Genomic DNA, 20726 nt, shown 5'->3' with positions numbered 1-20726 from the left:
TAGATAAAATGAAAACTTAAAAAAAAATCATAAAAGTTTGTCTATTATCAACATTAATTCATTGAAAATCTCCAGATTTCCCCAGAAAATCTATGACTTGAGTTCAATTACAAGGTACCACCACCAAATTTAACGACTATAATAAACAGTTGTACGCTGATTTCTTGATCCGTGTTAGCTCGAGTTACAAAATTGATCATTATTTCGAAATGAAACCTACCTAGCTCGAAAACTGTTTCCGATGCTTCTACCCCACAGTTACATATTTTCTATTTCTCTTGAGCAAATTTGTGAATGTTTGAAATGAAGGGTTCCCCGCTTTACCCCATTCTGGCCCGGGTGTAGGCCTATGGAAACTGGAATTCTTAAAGATATCTTAAAAGGTTTCTGGGATGTGCCCAGGAATTTTAATTCCTTACGAAAAACAAAAGTCCATAGAGACACAAAAATTATTCAACTGAGAAGTTTCTAATTAAACATACATTATGCAAGAGCGAAATCTGCCTATTGCAAGTCTTTATTTAGGCTTCAGATGTTATAGAAATTATTAATTGGACCTTTATTTACAAGACAAACTCAAAATCAACTATGTAGACCCACGGCCTTGGATACAGTTTGGATTTAACCAGTCGTCCATTTAAAATTAAATCAATAAATGGCGGACCAAGCTAACGTTTACCGTTAGTCGCTGATGTCACTACTGGAAACTGGTGATGAAAGGCCTGCCAAGCGAGGCTACCGTAGCAGTTGAGCATGTTACTTGATAATTGAGGATGTGTGGGTGGAGTTATCTATTTTTGAATTATTATAGCAAGAACAGCCAACTTTTTATGAAACTCTTAATTAATGTATCTTTAATAAAAGGCGCCACTATACTTACAATACTTTGATATGATCATGCCATTATTATACGTTTCATAAAGATAGACTATATTGAACGATTTCTGAGATGTCCCTGAAAAATACTTGTTTATCAAAACCTAACTGAAATTTGCTTCCATGGAAACACGAGAATTACTAAACGGGAAAAAATTCTAATTAGCAAATGACACAACTAGCCCACTATAATTATTATTGGCTGGTGGGTGTCGTAAATTATATTGAAAAGTTTATGAGACATGCTCGGGTTTAAAAATTGCGATATACTAAAAATTAAGTAATATTTGTTTCCACGGGAACGCAAATATATTAAACCTGAGAATGTTCAAATGAGCAAAAGGCACAACTATAATAGGTTGATATGTGCACAAAATTTCATGCAGATATCTTAAACTTGGAGATATTTATAACGCGCGGTTCCTACGTATGCTCGGTAAACAAAACCGGGGCGACGGGATGGACGGACGGAACTTCATTCGGCGCAGAATAATAAACGAATAAATACAAACGTTACAAAGGCTGTCGGTCATGTTTAGTTTTCAAAGACCATTAAAAGACCGAAATATTTTGTTACCGAAAGCCAGATATTCTCCGCCAAAGAGATATTAATCTTTTTTTTCTTTAATTTTTTTTAATTAAAAAACAAAAACAAAACGTCTCTCTTGGCTATAAACAAAGAAAATACTTTTACACTGATGAATGGAGCAAATATGCATTGCATTTTTTTATTCGTGTGTGTCTGAAACGTAATAAATATGCATTATGACGTCAAATCATTGTAAACGTTATAACTTTTAGCTTTTAACACAAGAATCCAGGGATGAAGGTGCATTATTGAAATTAATCTTGAGCAAACCGTTAAAACTATCTTAATTGCCTTTTTGATACCAAGTTAAGTCTCGATAGTTTTCAGCAGGTGTTTTCTTCTTAAAATTTAAATATTTATATTTATAAAGTTATGTGATATTTTGTTTTTAATTGATTAATTTGTCTCGAATTGATGACCCTAAATATGTTTGACGCTGTAGTATTGCCGGTTGGAGCTAACATGTCATAAAACTCCATTTCATCCATTTCAGCAGATGGATCTGGACATTTAAATATATCTACCGATAAATCTAAAGAATTTTTGTTTTATTTTTTGTATTTTTTTAAATTTCAGACTCCCTTTGAAATCATTCATTTTTCTTTCAGGCGGAAGGGGTAGTAATGGGGGAGGCATTACCACCGGATCCGACAATGGATACACCGTTGACAGTCAAAACAAAATACATAGCCCAGCTGTTAAAAATGGGCTATTCATTCGAGGAAGATGTGGAAATTGAAGGTCTCTTTATTGACTTAGAAGACAATAAAGTTGTATTACTGGGTCTTACGAACAGACATCTTGTAATTGGCAACATCAGTAGCGAATCTCTTCCAATGATATGTGATTTGTCTTCGTTGTTACCTTTAAAATGGTTGACCATAACGGTGGAAGACGCCGGGCAGCGGATTCTTAAGGTTGTGTTTTGCACGGCTAAATGTTTGAAATTCAGACTTTGCGATATTGATCCAGATCAAGATTTAGTGTGGATGGAATTTGTTTCTCTTATTCGTAAACTGGATCTGGATCACGTTGTGGTGTGGAAACCTACGGCAACGAATGCAAGTGGAGATTGTATGGATTCAGAGACACTGAACGGCACTAATTCTCAAGAATTCATTTCCATATTAGCAAATCATTTCGGATCGTCAGTGGATAATCTAAATGATTTAGATGGTTGCTATCCATTCAGCAATGAAGAGTTCCCAAAACAATTTAAACGTCTGTCTGTTCAGGAGAAGCAAGCAGATACAAAAGTTAAAGAACAAAACCACAATTCTGAAAGTATATTTAAAAGTATCGAAAGAAAGGAATCCAGTCATTCCTTTACGTTGAACGAATTGTTCACCTGCGTCCAAAATTACCATTGTGGAAAGGAATATCCATATCAAACGGATGAACTGCAAGGAACGGAAGCATCGAAAAAATCTGATTATGAATGGTCGACTTCTTCTATTAGCTCAGATGAAGATGTTCGACACACAAGAAAACCTTCACTATACCAGGATGCGCCATACCAGATGGGCAATGTAAAAAAAAGTAAACTGAAAACTCTAAAGAAATTTTTCACGCCACGATGTCTAAAAATAAAACTGTGATGCTTGCAAAATATATTTTACATATTAACCCGATTATTTTTAATCAATTGTTTTTAATATTTTTTTATTACCAAGATAGGTTGCCAGGCAAAAGAAAAAAAACCCACACGCCCACAGTAGCTTAATTGTTCGCACAGTCGACAAGGGTTGTTGCATATCTATTCTTTTGTATATAATGGGTGGATTTACAAGACACTGGTGGATGGACGGGCGGAGACGACGGTACGGTGGCCCATATACGACTTTTAGATATTTTGTAGTTTTGGGTTGGTTTTTTTTAGTTTTAGGTTTGTTTTTTTAGTTCTCACCTCGGTGATAACTTTTCACCTCGGTGGAAACGTTTTCACCTCGGTGATAACGTTTTCACCTCGGTGATAACGTTTTCACCAAGTCATAACTTTTCACTAAGGTGAAACGCGTGAAAAAATTGTGGCACACCTGGCTAAATATATATGAAAAATATTTGAATTTTGCAAAATAAAAACATGGTAAGTGATCAGGCGGCATACAACTGTAGACAGACACTAGTCATAGACACATAGAAAGATTCAAACTAAATAAAGAAAAAAACAGCTATATGAACACCAGTGAATACTCAATTGGGATCACGTAGTTTTTCGCATTGTCTTGGTGTGGCGTTCAAAATTTCGCGGCACACTAAGGAAGATCTCGCGGAACACCTGTGTACAACGGCATACTGGTTGAGAATCACTGGACAGAGCATCCACAAGGAACAGTAATTATTGGAAATCGCTGAAAATCAGTAAGCTTCGCCACATGAGCATAAAGACTTTGGAAAAATTTCAAGTCAATCGTATGATCACTTTGTATAAATTTCATTCAATCAGGTGATAATTTTAGCCTCTAAAATGTGGACTATGGACAGACAGACGGGGTGATGACATTTCCGTTTGATATACAATAATAAATAGAATACAATTCCGGTATCAAAAACCATCCCCGAAGAAGTTAGTACATGTATTTTTACTGACGAAACGTCATTGGATAAAACAATGATTTTTATACGTCCACATTCATAATTGCCGTCGCCCCTGCCTGGGTGTGAGTGTATGTGTGTGTCTGTGGGTGCATGCCCGACCCCCAGAAGAAGAGCCACACCCATTTCTTCTATTTGTTTGTCGTCTACAAGCCGCATTTCTTAACGGATTATCTTGAAACTTTGAATGCCTATGCCATATACCCTAAGGATCATCCCTACTGTTTGTGGTGTATGTTCAACATCCAGGGTCAGAGCCACACCCATATTATCTTTGTGTGTCTGTGTATCGCCTACAGACCGCAATTCTTAATGGATCGTCTTGAAAACTTTTCATACTTTTTCCTTATACCGCAAGGATGACCTCAATTATTTTTGGTGCATGCCCGACTCCATGGGACAGAGCCACGCCCATTTTTCGTATCTGTGTGTCGCCTACAGGCTGCAATTCTTGACAGATCATTTTCCAACTTTGCATACCTCTTCTTTATACCCTAAAGATGATCCTTATTATTTTTGGTGAATGCCCGATCCCCAGGGGTAGAGCCACACCCTTTTTTCTTTGTGTGTTGCCTACAGGCCACAATTCTTAATGGATTGTCTTGGAACTTGGCATAATGTATTCCTTATAGCCTAAGGATGGCAGCTATTGATTTTGGTGCATGTACTGACCCCCAGGGGCTGAACCACGCCCATTGTTTGTGTTTATCATATACAGGCAAAAATTCTGAATGAATCATCTTGGAACTTGACATACATATTCCTTATAGCCTAAGGATGGCAACTATTGCTTTTGGTGCATGCCCCGACACCAAGGGCAAAGCCACGCTTATTATCTTGAAACTTTGTAAACTTATTCCTTATACCCTATGATCGCCCTGCTGCGGTGGTGTCACACTAACTTTTTATTAATATTTTGTCTGTAAAAAATCTACAGGTTACAATTATTAATATATTTTTATCAAATTAGCATTATCCACCATAGGTTGTAACTATTTATATTGTTCCATATCCCACCCTCAGGGGCAGAGCCACACCCAATTTTTGTGTTTATCGTCTGCAGGCTGCAATTCTGAATGGATCATCCTGGAACTTTGCTATTTATTTCTTATACCGTAAAGACAGCAATTATTTATATTGGAGCATGACCCGACCCCCCAGGAATGTGGACGTATATTGCAGCAGTACCGATGCTCTTGTTTGATATTGTATTCTATTTATTATTGTATATCAACTTATTTTAATATCAAATGCATCATTTTGACTTAGTAAAAATTGATTCAGTCAAATGTCTGTAATTAGTTAGTATTTCAATGTGGTAATATAATTTAAAAGATAAAGACACAGCAAAGACTTGTAATTGTATATCCTTTATATTTTCTCTGAGGATAAATCCATACATCAAAGATATATACAAACATACAAACAGTAAACACTGGAAGTCTTTTATGGCAGTAAACAGTCCTACAAAAATAAATCACAGAATACAATATACAAATTCATATCTTTACAATGTATACAGACAGATATCACAATGTAGTCATGACAATAAGAATTAAATTGAATTTAATATTTATCCATAATATGTTATCTCATTCAACACCATTTCATTCATATAATAGAATTAACATCACAGACTTGTTGTCATAATGTGAATATATAAATGCATTACAAAGAAATAAATCAAATTTATTCATAGGTCTTAATTTAGCATGTGACAATATGTACAGTATAGGAATAAATATTCTTAATAAGATTAAGATGTACTACTAGTACTAAAAAGATTAATTTATAAAGTATTCTCTGCTTCTACATCTTAATTTTTATATCATGTTATTTTTTTATTCTATAGTCAAAATTTTTAATGGACAAAATTAAATATTTTTAGGTTAAAAAATGATGAAAATATGGAAAACATGTGGTTGACAGGCAACAAATATATACCCCCCCCCCCTCCCAATAGGATTTTGAAGTTTTTAAAGTGTGCAATAACAACACATTAAACCGTTATGCAAGTTTGAATTTTGTAATAGTGTTCTTCAATCGGACTAACTGAACAATCCATGGACATTAACCTAAACAAGTATAAGTGTGGTATGTCTCTGAACCAGGAAATCAATTTAAACGCTCAAGCATTGAGAAGTGTCTTTTCTTTATAGCATGAAGATAAAAAATACAGCTTGTCTCTCCTGCATACGATGACAATAACAAACACGGATCAAACATCATAACTTATTTTTCTTTCGCAATTGTCTTTCCCTCACAGAAAGATTATATTCACATTCTGGTGTATCGTAAGCTAGAATTTTACTCACACCATCTTTTCTATTTGGAGGAGTTTTAAATATCTGAAAAGTTTGTAGATATTTATCTTGAAGTCTCGCTGATCTCCGAGTCGTAGGAGTGCATGTGTTGTCACATTGTTCCCCTTCTTTTGTATTGCAAGTCCGCACACAGGTTAAAGGTGAAACATTTAATGTATGGTTCAAAGGTCGTTGATTTAAACTTTGCACATTTTGAGTTAAAGATTCATTGAAACTAATATTAAAACTTTTTCGTGATTTCTTTAAATGTTTTAAACTCCATGAATTTGGTTGCTTTGTTGGTGTATCAAGACTGAAATTAGGCACAGCAGTGGATTTTCGCTTTACCTTAACAGGACTTGGCGAGTTAAACGATATGTCATCTACACTGTCGACGCTTCTATCCCCAATAAATTTCAAACAGTTATATTTGTTTCTGTAGTTAGGATTTATTGCTGAGGTATTCTCTTTGTTTGAGTGATGACGTGAGCGAGTGAGGATGGTACTGTGGTATTTTCTCACATGTCTGCTTCCTCTTATGCTTCTTTGCAGATCTCGGAATTGGGGTGATACCTGGAAAAAATAAATATAAATATGGTGAAAAAATTACAAGTGGACATGAAATGATTTATCAAAAGACAAACAACCTGAATTGAAATGACTGTATGAATATTTGCGTCATCAGAATGAGTTCCGCTTTTTATACATTTAACTTAGATTAAACTAAAAAAATTATTCGACAAATTGTAACTTTGGAAAAATATTAGGGCTGTCAAAAGTGAAAACTATGCACTTTTTGATAATTTGAATATTTGTAATGTAAATAGTGTTTAGTACCAAAACTCCATGATCAAACATTAGAAAATGGAATCTCTAAATAAAAAGACTAATTTAATATATTATACCCATGTTTGATCACCATCAACAGGAACTTTTTTAGCAGTTATTGGGTTATCAACACATAACACTGGTGTAGGAATATGTCGTTGATTATTAACAGGACTTTCAGTAAAAACTAAAGAATGTTTTCTACTTTTTCGTCTCTTTCTCCTTCCTGGCATGACTATAAATCAGAAAATAACGAAATTTAAATAAGAATTTAAGCTAGATTAACTCGCAAGGCCCACTAGTCCCTACGGCTACAGTTCTTACATTATGGAAAATAATTCATTACCCGTATAGGCCTATTTCTGGAGCTGTTATAATTTTGAAAATTTAGTACCCTTCCTTCTCAGTCAGAAATGACTGATTCGGTTAATGTTGAAGAAGATGGTGTCATTGCCTCTTGCGCTGAAAACCAGCACATGAATAGAACTTTGAAGGTTTGTTGGATATTTGTTTTCATTCTATTATTATTAATAATTATTTTAAATAAGCTGCGGTATTGTAGGCCTATGCAAAATTGAATCGTCTTACTACAATAAATAGATTATTCTAATTCATTTTAATAATTATGAGTACTTTTAAGATTGTAAACTTATATTAAATTAAGGTAAAGAATTCCGGTGCGTAAAGAATTAAGAAAGCTTACGCTTGCTTCTGTCAAGTTACAAGGACTAGGAGAAATCAACATTTACAACGTGAACGTAAACAAATAAATAAACTTTATTAATTTTAGGTCTACATCAAATATAGCTTTGGTTACATTGATTATTTGCTTAGTAGATCGATCAAATCTACCTGTGATCCACGCATTTGTTAAACGTCACGAACGAACATTCCGCTAAACGACAGACAAGTATGGACATATCAAATTTTAATATTTGTATAGATCCGCCATATTTTCCTCGTTTCTTTTCTGTCTCAAGATGAAACGAAGCCACTAATTTGACGCTAAAAATAGTACAACGAATCGTTGACCTTTTAACAAAGATGTCACGGTAATAAAGTCTCGTGTCCTCGCGCGGTATATATTTAGAGCTTTTCCATTGGCTTATTTTTCCAGTGTCTCAAAATTTAAAAATGGTCGCCAATCTTGTACAGACATGCAGAATATAAGAATATTTTTTCTGTCACTATCAAGAAAAGTACAGACGAACAATTTAAATCATATCCCAACAATCAAATCAATTTAGTTTTACAAATGCTGTTATTTTTGGTAAGTAAGAGCCATTTTAATGGCTAGTTTTTAATGAAGAAAAACAGCCCTGTTTGAAGTTGATACGCATTCTTCTAATTTCTATCTACCGACCTCGCTTATTAAATAGGCCTAATGAATTATTCCAATATAATGCCAGCCACCCACTCGCTAACACACTCAAATCCTTAAAAATGAAACCATGGTTGAGCTGAACTGTGGAGATCTGAGCATGTTAAATCAAGTTGAGATCTTTGTGACTGAGAGGGTGTGTGTGTGTGGGGGGGGGGGGAGGTGTGAAAAACTGCATGTTCGTCATTGATGTTGCCCCCTCCCCCACCACCACAAAAAAAAACACAAATTTTTTTGCAATTTAAATCAGCATTGGTGTTGTGATCTTACCTGGAAAAGATGGGCTTCTGATATCCAATATAAGAGACAAAATAAACATTTTACAATTGGTACACGAATCGTGTACCATAATGCGTTTCAGCGCCATTTGTAACAAGGTGCTCAAAGAATGAGGTTAGACATATTCCACAAGTCATGTCAAACGGTGATATCATATACTTATTTGGAGAGCATGCGCAATAAATAATATCGGTGTTGACTGGAATAACCAGACGCTAGAAACTGACTTGCGGTTGAGACTTCTGGCGTATTTCGCCGAACATAACTGATGACAATTCACAGTAAAACGGACACGATTGAATGTAAAACAGTTTATATAAATTCATATTACATTATTATGTGTGTTGCGACTCATTTGTGCCAATTTCTAGGTCCAAAATATTAGCGATTTAGCTCCTTTAACATGGTCACATCTCCTCATCTATCCATGCCCCACCCCACCAAGACAAGTCTAGGCCTATATATAATAGATGTATTTAAATTAAGAAACCTTGCATGACCAGATCTTTTTATTACAATAGTTTAAGATTAGAGGGGGGGGGGGCATCCAATTTTTTAAAATCCTCCTACGTCTGTCTACTTGACTTTCCCGAATAAGTTTACCGGGTAATTGTTCTTAACTGCAGTGCATGTGTGTGTGTAGAATAGACCTACAGATTCCAATCATAACTTATGGATACTTTTTAAAAGAACTTTTTTAAATTAAATTTTAATTTTCAAAATCAACAAAAAAACTTGACTTTCACGAATAAGGTTAATTGTTCTTAACTGCATGTGGGTAGAATAGGCCTACAGGTTCCAGTCATGGATACTTTCTAAAAGAAGCTTTTTATTTTTTAAATTAAATTTTAATTTTCAAAATCAACAAAAAAAACTTCACAAAATTTTAAATAACTGAGACTTGAGTGTCTAATCATAGCTAGGGTTTTGGTAGATGGTACATGTGTAGGCTACCATGTTTGACTAAAAAGTATTCACCAACAATCACCTTTCTCCAGTCTCTTTTCTTATAATCTCTACCTAGAGCAGGGATGTATGGAAATAGCAATTTTAATTGTACTTGTAGACCTACCTGACAAAATGAACTTTGTGCGATTTGTGCCACGTACCGAAATTATTAAAATCAATAAAACCACAGTGCCACCACAAAATAACCGGTCAGCAGAGCAGTTGTGTCTGATATTGTCTGCGACAAGTGTGTTATTTCCAGGCTAATTACACCTACACATAGGATGATGCACAAAAAAGAAATTTATAAATATTGTTTATTAAATTTAATCCTTTGTTTCCCTAATTTTTAAATTACCATATAATTTTCACATTGCAGGATTCTTTCGTAACAAAAGATTTGTCCACAGACATTTGACATCATGTGTGATGGATCAGGTGAACTCCAGTACAGTCCACCAATTGCACCCACAAGCCAGACCATTCATGGAACAGTCCAAAAAATTATACAAGAGGGCAATAAAAAGACTTACGTAATTGTCATCAAACCAAACAATGAAAGTAATAATAAACCCCAGAAGAAACCAGCATCAAGGCCTCAATTTACAAAATTAAATCCGGCCAGCTCTGATATTGTTAAACAGAACTTGAGTAATATAACAGATGATGACTATGACAGTAAAAATTCAGCAGCAAATCTATTTCTGAATGATGACGATGATGGAACAGCTTGGCAAGATGATGGAGAATTTGCTAACTTTTGTCGAAAAAAGCCGAACGATGACCTTGACTCTAACCGCAGAATTGATAGCACTGCATCCATTGCTGACGTACATATATCAAATGACAGTGGTTTTATTGCCACTCCTCCAAACTTACAGTTCATGTCAAACAAGTCAACAGCTCGACAAATTATGATGGACTCCCCGGAATTCCAAACCACTCCAGAACAGCAAAGGATTTGTTCAGTAATTGGCAAACTTGATGATGGATTTAAACCATCACCCCTGGCATCATCAACACCTATAAATTCTGCTCTACCATCAGAACGTTTTGCGTCTCCAGATTCTGGGATTTATTCTGCATCCTCATCCATGCTGTCTCCTACTATTTCTACCCCAGATGGTATTCGACCAACTGAAATTCTTATTACCAAATTAATAGAAAGACCAGCATTAAATAATCATTCTGATGATATCGGTTCTAGTCAAGAAGAAGGTAAGTTTGATCAATACTTAATATGTAAGCTAACTCGCTTTTCATTTTAAGAGAGTTGCATCGTTATAGATAAAAGCTGTATTGTTGTTGCCTTGACCATTACATGTCTGAGTTGAAGTGAGTTGTCATTTTCCTTGAAGACTCACTGCAGACGAAGGCCAAAAAAAATTTTCCTTAATTATTTTTATACTTTCAGGAGGTGAAGATAAATTAAATACATCTTTAGCTAATATACAATGGTTGGGTGGATTTGTTCTAGAGAAAGAAGAAAAGAAAGAACATAGACCTCATGTTGTCAACAGAATGAGTGTAGAGGATAAATGTAGAAGAAAACCATTTGAATTAGATGAAATAGATAGGGTATGCCTGTTCTACTGTATTTCGTTTCTTCTTTATGGTTCAGATTTTCTACACTACAAATGACTACATTATGTACTTCATATCTAAGGTGTATATTTACTGTAAAAATGTGACACAATGGTAAAACTTGAGTCTGGTCAAATAAAAAATATGGAAAATAAAAAGAAAACAAATTTAAAGTAGCTAAGTCTCTAACTCAATATCATCCAAAATCTTCAACATTGAAAACACGATTTATTTGTCAAATTAAATCAACATTGATGTTGTGATCTTACCGGAAAAAGATGGGCTTTTGATATCCAATATGTAAGACAAAATAAACATTTTACCATTGGTACACGAATCGTGTACCATAATGCGCTTCAGCCCCAGTTGTAACAAGAGACTCGAGGGACGAGGCTAGACATATTGCACCAAATCAAACAGCGTCTGTAGACTGGAATAACCAGACGCTAAAAATTTGCACTCGATTGAGACTGCTGGCTTATTTCGCCGAACATAACTGATTTGAAATTGGAGTAAAAACGGAAACCATTGAATGTAAATCAGTTTATATACATTCATATTACAGTATTATATGCGTTGCAACCCACTTTTGTCAATTTATAGGTCCCAAATGTTAGCGATATAGCTCCTTTAAGCTAAATTGAATAACACAATTTTAATCAGATTGACAGCAAGTATCATTTCAACTAATAAGACAGCGACAGAATCCTTACAGTATTTATGTGGCATATTATGGTAAATAGTTTAGATGAAGTAAAGCAGAAGTATGTCTGAAAAACAGACTGCTGGAAAGATCACTATGTTTTGCCGTCCAGTGATTTTGTTTATTGACATAAAAACCTACATTATCTACAAGTGAAGTTGGGGAAAATAAATTGTATTTGTTGCTGTCTTATGTCCTTAAAATAATTAGAATACAGTGCACTCTGTCACATCCGACCTCTGATCACTCCGGCACTCTTACATCCGACACCATTTTCATGTCCGATTTATTTCTTTATTACTTAGCCAAAAAATCTCTGGGTAATTCGACCTCTGTACGTTCCGGATTACGACATCAATCAGCCGTCCCGTCATACGATTTCCATTGAATCGACACCGTATAATCCGGCCTTCAATCGGTGGGTGTGAAGCAAACACTTACCAATCAATTATCCGTTAGATTAAAACTGGATGGGTGTGAAGCCACAAAAGATTAACAAGCAATCACCAATCAATTATCTGTGAGATTAAAACTCGCTACCGTGGGTCTTTGTTGATTACTTTGATAATTTTAATCTCTTGTACGACAGTTGTGACAAATACTCAAGAATTTACCAATCAATTATCCGTGAGATTAAAACTGGATGGGTGTGAAGCCACAAAAGATTAACAAGCAATCACCAATCAATTATCTGTGAGATTAAAACTCGCTACCGTGGGTCTTTGTTGATTACTTTGATAATTTTAATCTCTTGTACGACAGTTGTGACAAATACTCAAGAATATCCACGAATTTTCCCCCGAATAACATTCTGATGATTCGAAGTTCTATTTTCGAAGCTACATTATAATAATACTTCCGGTTTTCGAAGTTACAATTTTTCCGGTTTTGAGAAAACTGGGTATTCCGCCACTCTGCGTAATCCGACATATTGTAACAACCTCTACGATGTCGGATGTGACAGAGTGCACTGTACTTTGATTTGTGGCCAATTAGATTTTATATATTTATTTGCTTTGTGGGATGACAAACTGTCTTTATTGAAAATTTTAAGTCTATAGAACATGAACCTAGTGTTAAGATATGATTGAATTTGTGTTTCAATGTTGGCAGTCACCACAGCAAGCCAACATTATGAAACTAGAAATAGTAAACAATCAGACTTTGAAAAATTTAATTGTATTTAGCTTTCCCCTTTTTTTAATCAAAATAAGACATCAGATTCAACTCAATTCAATACTTTAATTTTACCTGAATCAAAAAGGTTTAACTCCTGTAATTAATTGAAAAATTAATTTCTGATAGTATTGTTTTATATATTTCAGCTTTGTCGAGATTGTGGTCATGAACAAAGACCTCCATATTCTTACATGGTATTAATACAGCTGGCTTTAAGTAGTGCATCAGATCACAAGATGACCCTAAAGGAAATTTGTAAATGGATTGAAGACAAATTTGAATACTTTAAATCAATTGCGAAACCGGGATGGAAAGTAAGTATAGAAGTTGATTTTCTCAAACACAGGATTTTTTTGTCTTTTTCTATGTGCTGTATGATGGAGTAGAATTGTGCCTGGACAGCAGGATTTCTTCCTTGCACTATCTATGTGGGAACTGAACAGGATAGTCAAAATTCAATGAATTTATTTCTGAACTGAGCAGAATAGTCAAAATTCTATGAATTTATTTCTGAATTTATTTTGTAATGGAAAATGGTTTAACGTCTCCTCAACACTATACATGGTTTATTATGAGTAATATGAGACTAACATACGGTTATTTGTTTTTCTATTGTCATGTGAATGTAATGATAAGGAGTTAAATTTTATCTTGGCAGCGGTGTTACCAACTGTCAAGTGTCCTTTTAGCTGGATGCCAATGTGTACATGGGTGGTCTTCAGTTTTTAGTGCCTTTCCTTGTTAGCCTATCAACGGGATTCAAGATTGAGACATTCTATTCAAGTGTCTAAGAACCCTGAACACGGTTCCCCCTCCTGTTTAAAATCAGTTTGCAACATTATAATGGCATTATTCTCTTTATTTTTTCAGAATTCAATCAGACATAATTTATCTTTCTATCACTGTTTTGTTCGTGATTTGTCCAACCAGAAAAAACATGGTTCCAAATGGATGCTCCAGTTTGATCCAGTTGAATCACATCACAGAGATCCTCTTTCAGGTTGTGTTTCTCCCTCAATTATTTATATCTAAATACACTCATGCTCATGTTGCTCATTAACAATAGTCCAAGAGTAGGGTGACCCATGTACTCTACAGAAATACAGTCCACCGCTGATAGTTCGAGACTACCACTGAAGCGTGCACATTCGCCGTGCTGAGACCAACTTTCTGACAGTATGATACTATAAATAGCCATGGCATGTGCAATTCTCTACAAATCTATCAACTATTACAGCCGTAAAAAATTTATTGTTGACGATTTTGAATAGTAGTAAAATTAAGCTTCTTGGTTATTACAGCAGATTTAGAAATTACGTTCGTTTCTTTTTTTAAATCGCTTTATCATTAACTGTACCGTTAAGAGCGGCATCTTTTGGTTTAGTACAAATAATATCTCTGAATCACTCGGGTTAGACAGGAACATGATACTAGCAGTAGTTTCATTTTACTTTTACAAGCTTCTTAAAACGATTGTTGAGCTACCTAACGTGCTTACTTCTAAATTCAATTTCTTGTTCTAGCTTTCTGTTATGTTTCGTAACGTAGAATGGTCGATAGACTGGTTAAGCGAGACTAATTTCAAAACAAGGGCACGTAACCAAGAGGTCAAGGGGGGTTGGGTGGCCGAAAGGTTAGCACAAGTGCATTGTATCATCCTACCTGTCATTGAGTTAACTGACGTGGTTTTGATTCCCCAGTTGTACGTTACAAGGAGTAGGGTCGCCTGTCCAACCTCATGGGTTTTCTCCAGGTCCTCCAATTTCCTCCCACTGCTAAAGATCCCTACGCACAAGCGAATTATTGAAATGAAATTGAACCATATGTTAGTCCAGATGACCTGGTTTGTGTTGAGTGGAGTTAAACTCTATTTCTCTCTCTCCAAGAGGTCAAGTATTCTAATTTAAAGTTAACACAAAATGACATAATCATAGTTCCCCAATCCAATTCAGATATCCTGAATAAAAATATGGTATAACTTTTTTCTTGAAAACTGTTAGTCTTGACCCTTGCTTGAGACATTTGGAAAATAAAGGAAATCCGGTTTTGCATGACAATTCTGCTTTTGATTTTATATAAATGAATCTTTGAAAAACTCAAACTGCTTTTGTTTTCAGAACGAGTTGTTACATCACAGGCATCAAATACTAGAACACTACCAACCAGCATGCCCCAAACAGTTATTCCTTTTGTACCAGTATTCAGTTCTATACCTCAGAATAACCTCATGCCCATACCTCAGAATAACATCATGTTTCCATCTTTATCACAATATCCCGTCCACCATCAACAGCAGAAAACTGCTCCTCAGAAAAATCATACAGTACTTCAGAATATGGGCACTGGTGGTCTTCACAACAAAAAGAGAAAAAATTCAGGTTTGTTTTTTTGATTATGTTGAAGTATGAACAGGAAATTATGCTGTAATTGTAATATAGACAGCATTACAAAGAAAAATCTGTTGTTGTATGTTATCTGTCGTTGAACCATCGTCCACAATTCTTTGTGGATGCTTTGAAGGTTAAAATTGTGTAAGATGTTGGCTAGCCAACCTGGAGGTCAGGTGTTTGATCCCAGTGTTGACCTAAAAAAGTTCATCTGGATTTTCCCTAGTCAGTGGTGCAGGAATGAGGGCCTGGCCAGGGACAATGTACAGTCGTTAGGATGGAACAAAAAAACTAGGTCCTGTGTACACATTGGCATGCAAGTAAAGATCCCTTGGCAGTTGGAAGAGTAGTCCGGGCAAAATTTCTCTCATGGCACATCTTCATTATCCTAGTTGAAGCAGAACAGCAGAACATTAAACTTTTAAAACCCTATTACATTTCTTCTGATTGATTATGATTTATACTCAGTATTTCTATTTGTGAGACATAGAATCGTAGAAACATTAGACTTTGAGGCATGCGGAAGTTCTGTATCCAATTATGAACTTTAATTTCCAAAAAAGGTAGCGCCTTAGTATTATTTGTCAGGAAATTCAGGATCAAATGTTTAATCATGTTTGGAATCAAGACTGGGTTTTGAAATTTGACCAAAAATAATAGAAACGGGGTTCTATCCGACTTCATAATTATGTGGAAAATACTTGACCAAAATGTTGGGGATTAGTCAACGATTAAGTATCTCCATTAATTGGTGAATAGAATTTTTGTTTAACACAGTGATCATGATTATAAAAAACAAACTTTCTATTATTTAAACCACAAATAAACAAAATTATAGAGTTAAAAAGAGAGGTGGGTGGAACGTTATTGAAATACAAAGAATTAGATAAGAATTTTTTTTTACCATCACCGCTCATTCTAAGCATCAGATTCATCAGTTTGAAGTTGCCAAATAAAGGTTACTGATTTTATAGCTATTGGATAAAGACTACAGCGACTTAGAACTGAAATAAAGAGATAATTAGTATACTGGATTGTTGGTCAGTGCAGGGCCGACTTGAAATTTTGAACACCAGCTACTAGATTTGGGAAGAGAATGTGCTAAATACATAAAGTAAGCTACGTCATAATGGAAATATATTTGTAATAAATCTTTTCTCTTTTGCAGGTCCATTGCCAATATTACCTCGTCCTGCATCTCTTCAAACCTACGCATTAGTTCCGTTACAGAATGTACAACAACAGCATGGAAACAATCTACCCACAATCCCATCTTCAAACCGTCCAATTCTAGTGAATATTCCTAATAATCCATTTACTCAAAACATTCCGCTTCACTCAAATGTCCAGCCTGTGCAGAATCAACACACAGCCAACATATTACAACAATCCAAAAAGTCAAATACAATTTCTTCAAACGAGCCTGTGAGTTTAGTTCGTCAAGCATGGATAGATGCTCAGTGCTGCATGTCAGAAGACGACCGAGAAGAGCCAAATATGGCTGTGCCTTTCCAAGAAAGACCTGCCTTTTCTAATACAGAAAACAAAAATAATGAAGTCATTGTTCAACATGCTAAAAAACAGAAGGTGAAAGCTGGTCTTCCCGTTCCTACGATATATACTAATAACAATCTACGCAAAACTAAGAGAACAAAAAGCCGTATTAAGAGTAATTCTAATCATACATCTAGTGAGAGAAACTTATTAGACAGTTCCGATTCGGAATGCGATAGTGAAGATGATAAAATAAGTGATCTTCCGACACCTATACGACAATTATTTAGTGACACTCCCAGTATGAAAAATAATATATCTACGTCGACGCCTGTAAGACATGCAGTGACATCGATTGAACAGTTGCCGTCGCCCATTAGAGGTTTTACACCAGTTCGTTGTGGTAATATATTTGATGGTAGTTTCCTAGATATGATTCAGGAAGAAGTTTTTGCATCTTTAGCCGGCTCACCAAACGCAGTCGCCAACAATCTGGTGAATCAAGATTCACCAAATGTTTCTTTGTCCGATTTCGGTTTATTTCGCACTCCACCAGACAAAAAATCGGGCAGATCTCCACAAGAGTCAAATCATTCTCATGGACAGAGTTTGTGTCGATTTTTAGCAGATTTTCCAATAGATTCAAATATCATAGCAGAGGCTGGAGGTATTTCAGAGGACTTGTCCTTGAATTTAAATTGGAGTAATAACCATGGAGAAGGCACAGAAGATCTGAATTCAAAATAACTTTCTGTAAAATCTATTTATTGTAAATGCAGGACTATCTTTTAATATATTTCAGGGATGTAGATAAGATTCTGAATTCATAGGAAAAAAAGAGTAAAAAAAGATCTTTAGACGGCCCCAATTTGAATATTAGTTCTGTGTGAATACTGTTAAAAGTTTGTCTTTCTATTTCTTGGAGTAGAAAAAAAATAATACTTGGTTCCTCTTCTCAAAAGTTCTTAAATCTTAGCTCCAGATGCTTAAAGAATTAAATGCCAATTATGAAAATCTTGAAGGATTATCTATATATCAAATTGGTTAGGTCTTATCATCGGGAAATTAAGTAGAAACAATCATTTTTCAGCCTCCGGACTATTATTGATGATGAGCATTTTCTGTTTAGGCTAGGCAGAGAAAAAGCTATTTGATATGTCAATGCTTTAGGACATAACTTTGATTCTGATAGAGTGACATTTGGCATATACATGTACATTCATTGCCTGAATACTTTGACAGTATCAAATGAACATTGTCTGATAAGATAAGAAATTTGATTGCTCAATGCTTTATAAAATGTGCAAGATGTGTGTCACATTTTGGGATTGCAGTGGGTGACATCAAAATTCTCCTACTTTTAAACAATCTTTAACATGTATTTTACTCAATCTGATTAAAACACAGATCCTATTTCGTTTCATTTTTTATAGTTCAAAATTTCGTTTTACTTGTCTTTACTACACTTGGATCTGGAAGAGTTGTTATCATTGACGTGTTCTGGATGATGTGAGGGTTTAGGCAATGAAACAGTCTGTTACAGCGAGCTTTCGGCGTGTGGTGCACGGAACTGTGTGTAATCCACTAGTAACACCAATGCTGATAGGCTAATCAGATGCCTGACGTCATAGGGTCAAAAGCCGCTCGTATGACATGACTCGACCCATCACTACAACTGGTCAGATCTTCATGTAGTGTAGGCCATCAAAAGTATAAAAAAAAACGAAAAGAAATATAGATCTGTATTTTAATCAGATTGGTATTTTACTATGGTAGACCTCTTACTCATGGCTGTGTATTATTACAAAATTTACTAAAAATTTACCTGCAAGATTGGCTGTTTATAAATGTTGTATAAATTAATGGAGTCATTTTAGATTTCTATACCTTTAATTCAAATATAATCTTCGTGTGATATGACTATTTGTTATTTGACTTGTTGAGTATTTGTCGTAAGTAAATATTAAGGCTGATGTCCATCAAACATGACAACCACAATTAAGCAGTGCAGAATTAGAAATTGAAACCACTTGAGAGAATATGATAGTCTCTGGAACTATATCCAGCGAGCACCATATACATCAAACTAAACTATGAAATCTTTAGTATGACCTGAATACAAATCAGTTTTGATAATATATAAAGGAATTTCTATTTTGTGCGTATGCTATGCATGGCACATCCTGTATACACTGAGAACTGCATTTAGTAGATGGAGTTGCTATAGGGTTTGTTTTTTTGTGCTTTTTGGACATTGACTATGACTGTGTTATTGAGCATTCATTTAGTTTTTGTTGACTGTTTCCATTTTTGTTTTCAAACATATCTGTGATGCATTTCATATCCCTTGTGTGTAAGGCCTTGATTAAAAGAAATTTGTTTGCCAATTAATTTCTGTTAGATTCGGTGTTTCAAGGAAGTAACCTAAAAATGTTGCAATCAACTTATTTTAATTAAGGCCTCATGTATTCATGTAAAATTGAATGATATTAATTAGTGTGAAGAATTAAATACATTTATTTATTTTATGATGAAAAGATTGTACATTGAAGATTCTGAATGAAATAGAATAATATATATATATATATGTATGTACACCATATTTGGAAAACCTGTGATGTTAAAGGGATGTTGCCAGATTTTACTTTGGGTTTGGTAGATGCGTACTTCGGTGGGTAGGGCGCTGGCTCACTAACCTGGTAGTAGCAGTTCGATCACGGTGGAAATCAAAATTATTTTCAGTGTGACAGAAATCAATTATGTAATATTTAAAGATCCTCAAATCTTAAGTTTTAAATGGCATTTAGAAGCTGGTAATTTCAGAATGGCCTTTGTACGATGGTTGTGCATTTTAAAATGATCTTTTGAATCATATGTTAATTGAATCTGGCAATGTCTCTTGAAGGAGAGATTTGAACTATGCATGATTTTAACACCAGAGCAATCAAATCTTGTTTTCTTGTTTTGTTTAGATTTGTTGTTTTAGAATGAATCTGAATTTTTTTAAAATTTCTATGAACAGAATTAATTACTAAAAGTGAAAATAAAGACCCTGTACCTTGGTTGTAAGATGTGTGTTTTTATATAGATTATAAAGACTATAAATAAACTTGTTGTCAAAACATTGAAATAGCTAGTACTAGAAACAAATAAAAACATACAATATTTAAACAAATGTTTGTCTTTAAAATTTAAAGAAGCCACGGTGGCTCAGTGAGTTTGGTGCCAACTCGCTGACCAGGAGATCCTGGGTTAGATCCTGGTGTTGACCAAGAAAGTTCCTCATGATTTTTCAGCGTGGTATTCCCTGATCTTTGGTGCGCTAAAGATGGTGTGGCAAGATACAGCATCTATCTGGTCTGATGGGACGAAAAACAGTGGTTACATGTACACGTTGGCAAGCACATAAAGAACCATGGACAATTGGTATTTAAAGAAGAGTAGGCAAAAACACCACTGAAGAGGTGGGGGGGGGGGAATTTCACACCGTAGACCCCATTCCATTTCTTTCTACATTTTTCTCCCACTGCTAAAAAAATAAAAATATAAAACTTGTGTTAGTCCCAAAACACTACTAGTC

At 34.9% G+C, this 20726-nt stretch overlaps 1 protein-coding gene and 1 long non-coding RNA gene across 3 annotated transcripts; one reads left to right on the top strand and one right to left on the bottom strand.

Moving 5' to 3' along the window:
* Positions 1–5414: 5414 nt before the first annotated feature.
* LOC126823833 (uncharacterized) lies at positions 5415–8201 on the bottom strand. 2 transcript variants are annotated; one of them, XR_007681333.2, is made up of 3 exons: positions 8044–8201; positions 7269–7426; positions 5415–6936 (listed from the first exon to the last, which is right to left on the bottom strand). It is a non-coding gene; the product is annotated as an uncharacterized LOC126823833 (long non-coding RNA). The 2 variants fall into 2 exon arrangements; XR_007681334.2 differs by having other exon boundaries at positions 7895–8184.
* Positions 8202–8319: 118 nt separating this feature from the next.
* On the top strand, positions 8320–20311 carry LOC126823831 (uncharacterized). The gene is made up of 7 exons (XM_050552853.2): positions 8320–8461; positions 10179–11017; positions 11214–11377; positions 13412–13579; positions 14136–14265; positions 15383–15643; positions 16821–20311. The coding sequence occupies exons 2-7, from the start codon at positions 10222–10224 to the stop codon at positions 17891–17893; spliced, it is 2592 nt and encodes an 863-aa protein (XP_050408810.1). The 5' UTR covers positions 8320–8461; positions 10179–10221; the 3' UTR covers positions 17894–20311.
* The last annotated feature ends 415 nt before the right edge of the window (positions 20312–20726 follow it).

This window comes from Patella vulgata, chromosome 6, assembly GCF_932274485.2.
Source record: "Patella vulgata chromosome 6, xgPatVulg1.2, whole genome shotgun sequence".
Lineage (NCBI taxonomy): Eukaryota > Metazoa > Mollusca > Gastropoda > Patellidae > Patella > Patella vulgata.
The sequence above is the reverse complement of the archived record's forward strand: the minus strand, read 5'-3'. Positions and strand labels throughout refer to the sequence as shown.